General features: G+C 38.1%; 1 protein-coding gene across 1 annotated transcript in view; it reads right to left on the bottom strand.

Annotated features, from left to right (window-relative positions):
• Positions 1 to 296: 296 nt before the first annotated feature.
• LOC127579868 (ras-related protein Rab-40B) overlaps positions 297 to 6,000 on the bottom strand; it is a 45,343-nt gene continuing 39,639 nt past the window's right edge. Inside the window, exons 5-6 of the mRNA XM_052032882.1 lie at positions 5,446 to 5,668; positions 297 to 2,133 (exon numbers count right to left, since the gene is read on the bottom strand). Of these exons, the coding sequence (XP_051888842.1) occupies positions 1,865 to 2,133; positions 5,446 to 5,668 (492 nt within the window). The 3' untranslated portion in view covers positions 297 to 1,864. The remainder of the gene's footprint in view (positions 2,134 to 5,445; positions 5,669 to 6,000) is intronic.

The raw sequence follows: 6,000 nt of genomic DNA, 5'->3' as shown, positions 1-6,000 counted from the left end.
AGAAGGGAATAGGGAGTTACCCTGAGATACAGATGACAAAAGGCATGAGGAGGCTAAAGTGCTACACAAGCACTACATTGGAAGTTCTGAGCCAATTTGCCCATTTCAGTGCTGTATTTCCTATGTAACCTAATTTAGAAAAAACATGCATTATATTCAAAAGTTTAGAAGGCACTATGTTACTATATACATTAATTATTGTATGTGCTGTAAAGCATGTATTTTGTTATCACTGTAATTAACTTTTATGATACTTGGTGGCTAAATTGCTAAAATGAAAGAGAATTGATTTTGTACAGAAATTCAGAAGATACTGGTACATACAACTTTATTTCAAATTAATGTAAAATATCTTGTACATTAAAAAGTTGCAGTAGTGTGCTTTGATTAACTTAAAAGTAGTATTTTCACTTTCGTTTACATAATTATCTTGTACAGATAATCATGACAAAATAATTTCTCCATTCAGCTAGCAACAGACATCATCCTCAGAGTGGAAGATGGGATGATTGAGATTTTCCACAGCTTTGTCGACATCACATATTTCAAATAACTGACTTCAAGTACATTTCTGTAGCTGTGACTGATCCCAGCAGACCCTTTCCTCTTTGTTTTGGCACTTGATTAAAAACAGACAAACCCCTTCTACTGAGAGCCATTGAGGCAAAATACCAGTTAAGACCCAGAGTGGACATAGAAATGTAGATGCTGCGTTTTGAAGAACGGTACTACACCTAGTAGGCAGTTTCCACTCCTGAAATCTTCCTGCATTTCCTCAAGATATAGTTATTTAAAGAAACTGCATCTATGATCTTCTAAATTGAAGCACTGTATTTATGCAACCTTACATGCAACAATAGCTTAAGTTGTAAAACAGCCAGGAGCCCATTATCATAAAATGGTGGCCCAGGCAAATATGTCTATCTTTACAAAACAGTCACATTTAAAATAATTTCCAAGTACATTTTTGCCCAGAAAGATCTGTTTCCTGTTTACCCCACCCCAATCCAGAGTGTTTTATCTATAAAAACATTATGGATAATTAATGCAAAAATCTGTGTTGCCCTCCCCAACCACACCCTATCCCTTCAACACCCACACTTAATATTTCTACCAAGAACACCTTTGGCATTTCTATTCCCTTTTTTCTGTACTTGAAAGCAGTTTTTTTTTTGTTTCTGTACAAAAACAAACTATAGTCCCACAAGGAAAATTATATTTACAAATCATTGAAGTATTATTAACCTACAACAGTAACAACCACCAGAACAATTGGAAATGGATTAACATACCAAATCTCAAATGTTTAATCAGCATATGATTTTTACATTTTTGCCAGTTAATTTATAGGTGCCTGCAGGTTGCCAAGGCAAACCATATTCCTGGAAACTGATCCTTAAACTGTCATTGAGATCTATATTCTGACTGCAATACTTAAAAATGTTTTAAACAACATATAGTGTACATTGCAATTCAAATTCCAGCACACACCAACACTATACATGCTTATTTCCTCCAAGATAATCTATTGCAATTTGAGACAATTTAACTGCCTGGATCACACAAAAATGAACAAACACCATTTTCTTTTTTGACATTGAACTGTCGTAAATCACACGATCATTCCTACTTCAATTGAAACACTCACAAGAATCAGAGGTCCCTGTAATCTTTTACTGTTTAACTAGCAGCATCATTTCTCATTCCCATGTGCAAACTCCAACCCCATGATAAATGGGCCCTTTACAAATACAGTTTGGAAGCAGTTTTTTTTAAAAACTGGAACATCAGACAGCTTGTCAAGCTGCATACACGGTGATCACGTTTCGGTTTTCTTTTTCATAGACAGATTGTAGCACTGTAACTAAGAGATTTTGCAGCTGTTTCGAGTGCAACTCTGTATTGGGCTTTGAGAAGGACGAATGATCTTGGACTTCTTCAGGCTATTTTGTTTGCTGCCATTAGCAGTGAGAGAGTAGGAACGTCCATGCATCATTCTGGCATTCAGTCCATTTGCCATTGAGAAAGACTTAAGGTGACTCTTTAAGGCAACAGGAAGGGGCAGTTTGTCCACCAGGTGCACAGGTGTGCATGAAACAATGGCTCGGCAGCACAGATCCTGTAGGCTTAGCACTGCAAAGAAATAATGCAAAATTATTTATCCAAGAATTACTACAGAGCCTCCAAAATAACTTGCTGTGCAGATCAGCAAATATTTACTAAATTATTCAAAGAATATGAATAAATATTCATAGCCAAAAGAATTACTGATAAAATAATAAAGCAAATAAAATAAAATTATTAGCTGATAATAATTAATTATAATTGTGTTGTGTTATAGCAGCACTTACAAACATGCTAACTTCCAGTTGAGCACAAATTCCTCAAGTATGTGCCCACAAACTTGCCATTTTTTTTTAATTGCTGAATGCAACCCTTCAACCTGGATTCTAATCTGTAGCAATCTGCAGCAATACCAACTACTACTATGTAATTGGAGAAAGTTTCATGAGGATAATTCTCATTTGGAGAATTGAGAAGAAAACTGCTAAGGGCAAAACGCAAAATCACTGTAAAACGTGGAGTAGAGTCTGCAGTTCCTCATAACATATAACAGGTGGTGGAAGTCCAATGTATGTTCCAGTGTGACATTTCCCTTCTTGTAGAGCAGATATTCAATCTGTCATTTGGAAAGTTTGCCAGTGAAGTGAATGGCACAACATTCTTAATCCAATGCACCAATCTCTTCAAGATTCCCATCACATTTATCATAGCTGAACAATTTTGAATAAACTAGAGAGAAAGTAATTTTGTGGATAAAATTCTGTGAGATTGTTGACAATGTTTTTATAATCATGAGAGAATGTTGGTTCGGTAAAATATGCCATCACAAATGCTGCAGTGTGATTTGTTACCTGCAAACATAAGTAATAACTTAGCTTTTCTTCAGAGTTTTCATGTAAAGAAAAAGCATCATGTCCTGTCACAATATATGGAAATAGACTAACAGCAAAGATACAAATGAAACAAACATTGGGAGTGTGGATGCTGGGGGGGGTGGGGGGCGGCGTTGTAGAGAGGCCTGGGGCTAAAGAAAAGAGTCAATGGATTGAGTCTGAGAATTATAAAGCACATATGGCTGAAAGAATGGAGGAAATGGGAACTGAGGAGTTTTCCAGTATTGAAGAGCATTAAAGTGTAAGCCACAATTAGCCAATGAAGCTCAGCAAAGCTGGGGAAAGATGGGAATATTAGCTTCTACAATTGTAAGTTCATGGAGGACGAAAAGCATCAATAATTTAAAAGAAGTTGTGCCTCAGGGTGATGAAAGTACATTTTAGAGAATTGGTAAATCGGTTTATTATTGTCACATGTACAGTGAAAAACTTTGTTTTGCATGCGATCCATTCAGATCATTTCATTACAACAGTGCATTGAGGTAGTACAAGGGAAAAGCAATAACAGAATGCAGAATAAAGTATTACAGTTACAGAGAAAGTGCAGTGCAGGCAGACAATACGGTGCAAGGCCATAACAAAGTAGATTATGAGGTCAAGAGTCCATCTTATCATACAAGGGGTTCAATCGTCTTATGACAGTGGGATAGAAGCTGTCCTTGAGCCTGGTGGTACGTGCATTCAAGCTTTTTTGTCTTTTGCCCAATGGGAGGGGGAAGAAGAGAGAATGTCCTGGGTGGGTGGGTTCTGTGTTGTACTGCGTCCACAACTCTCTGCAGTTTCTTGCGGTCTCGGGCAGAGCAGTTGCCATACCAAGCTGTGATACATCTGGATAGGATGTTTTCTAAGGTGCATCGATAAAAATTGGTGAGGATCAAAGGGGACACGCCAAATTTCTTTAGCCTTCTGAGGAAGTAGAGGTGCTCGTGAGCTTTCTTGGCTGTGGCGTCTCTGTGGTTGGACCAGAACATGCTATTGGTGACGTTCACTCCAAGGAACTTGAAGCTCTCAACTGTCTCGACCTCAGCACTGTTGATGTAAACAAAAGCATGTGCACTGCTCCCCTTACTGCTGGTGTGATAGTAGCAGCCTAACTTACCAATGTCTTTATATTCTAGACAACACCTTCAATGTGGTGAAGAAAACACAGTATTAAGCCAGAGCCAAGAATTAGGGATAAAAGCAGAAATACTCAGAGCTTGAGAAAGAGATACATCGTGACCACACTCATTGAATATGTCATTTATGGATTAAATTAAGTCCATTTTACTGCTGTGGTGAAACCGTAATCTTACAGTGATACAACTGCAGGGAAAATTGGGACCTATTTTGGGAAGACATTACACTCAAAGACTTCAGAGAGAAAAGGGAATGGGAGATTGATAGTTTGCAAGGGCAAACTGGGATAGGTTTAAAGGAGAGAAGGCAGTTTTTATGCTGGGCAAACCATTTTCAACGTCAACCAGCAAATTGTCCAGGACGGGAAGCTGGTTGGTCAGCAAATGAGTGGCAACTGGTCAAAATAACTGCAGGTGATCCTTGTGGACCAGATATGCTCAGAGTTGTCATTACAATGGTGTCTAGACCTGAAGTCACTTAATTAGCAGTAAAGGTCTTTGGTTCATGGTCAATTCAGTGCAATTTGAGGATGAGGAGTAGTGGGAGGTGATACTGTAATGAAGGGGCTCTGAAGAGATGATCTTGATTTTAGTGAGAAGAAATTCCATTAGACCCTCTGAATATGTAAATGAAAGGAACAACATAAAAGGTGATAGAGAATGGTGGAAAGAACGAGCAGCTTTGTTCCAAAATGATCCTGGAGTAGCAAGTGATCTCAGCTACCTATAGGGAGGATAATGGAAGCTTCAGGGGGAGGCTTTTAATAGAAGGAGAAGTATTACAATTTAATAGAAGGAGGAATATTACAACAATACCCAGCTGTCAAAAATACTTCACTGGCTAAAAGGCTCTTTGATACATCCTTGGCTCAGTGCAATTTCAAGACTAGACTTGGGGTGGGAAGACGAGCTGCGGGGTTGGAGTGGATGAGCTTTGAATAGGTCTTAGTGAAAGATTTAATCAACAACTCAAAAATGGAGATATCAGGTCTACAGGCGACGAAGAGGGCTGTGACAGCTTCAGATATTGGTGGGAACAAGATGGGGGAAGAAAACAGGTGATGTTGCGAAAGTAGAAATAATCATCCTTGGTAATGGATACACGGTTTGAAGAATTACTCCAAGTCAATAGGATTCAAATTCTACATAGTACAAAGCAGGGAATAGGACTGAATCAATGATGGGGAGACAAACACAAAGGACTTGTTCTCCTGTTTTATACATGAGAGAGATCATAAACAGAAATACAGAAGTTTAATTACAATATTTCTGTGATTTTAAAGCATTGTTTCAAAATTGTCCCTGCAGATCTTGTAATTTGTGAGAAAAATTACTCTGTCTTAAGAACATTTAAGCAGTAAAAGTCCTACCTCTGTTTGGTCTCCAAAGCCTGTCCATTCCATGCCTCATTAGCACAATCCGAGCCAGTTCTGTGAATGACTCAATTATATTAAAATTGCACAATGGGCTAACTTCAAAGAACGTCATGCCCTGCCGTTCCGCATAAGCTTGAGCCTGTTCTGTAGACACCTGCCGCTTAAAAGCCAAGTGAAGGCGATTTCCAACCAGGATCTTAGGCACACCTGGAGCATGCTGAATGGGGAAGTTAAAAAAAATCATTATCATGGAGGTTCTCTGGTTTTACATTTGGTTCTTTTTTTGGATGAATAATAAGATCTTGAGCTAAAAGCAAAATGCAAAAAACGTTGGAAATTTGAAATAAAAACAAAAAGTGCTGGAAAGCAGGTCAGCATTTGTGGCTAGAAAACAGGAATTAAAGTTTCCGATTTATGATCTGAGTTCTGACAAAAATTAATTGATCTGGAATGTAAATTATGTTTCTCTCTCCATGGATGCTGTCTGACCTGCTGAGTATCTCCAGCATTTTCTGTTTCTATTTCAGAAATTGAGATGGATATGTTTTT

This window comes from Pristis pectinata, chromosome 18 (genome assembly GCF_009764475.1).
Source record: "Pristis pectinata isolate sPriPec2 chromosome 18, sPriPec2.1.pri, whole genome shotgun sequence".
NCBI lineage: Eukaryota > Metazoa > Chordata > Chondrichthyes > Rhinopristiformes > Pristidae > Pristis > Pristis pectinata.
Note: the sequence above shows the minus strand (reverse complement) of the source record. Positions and strands in the feature narration are given on the sequence as shown.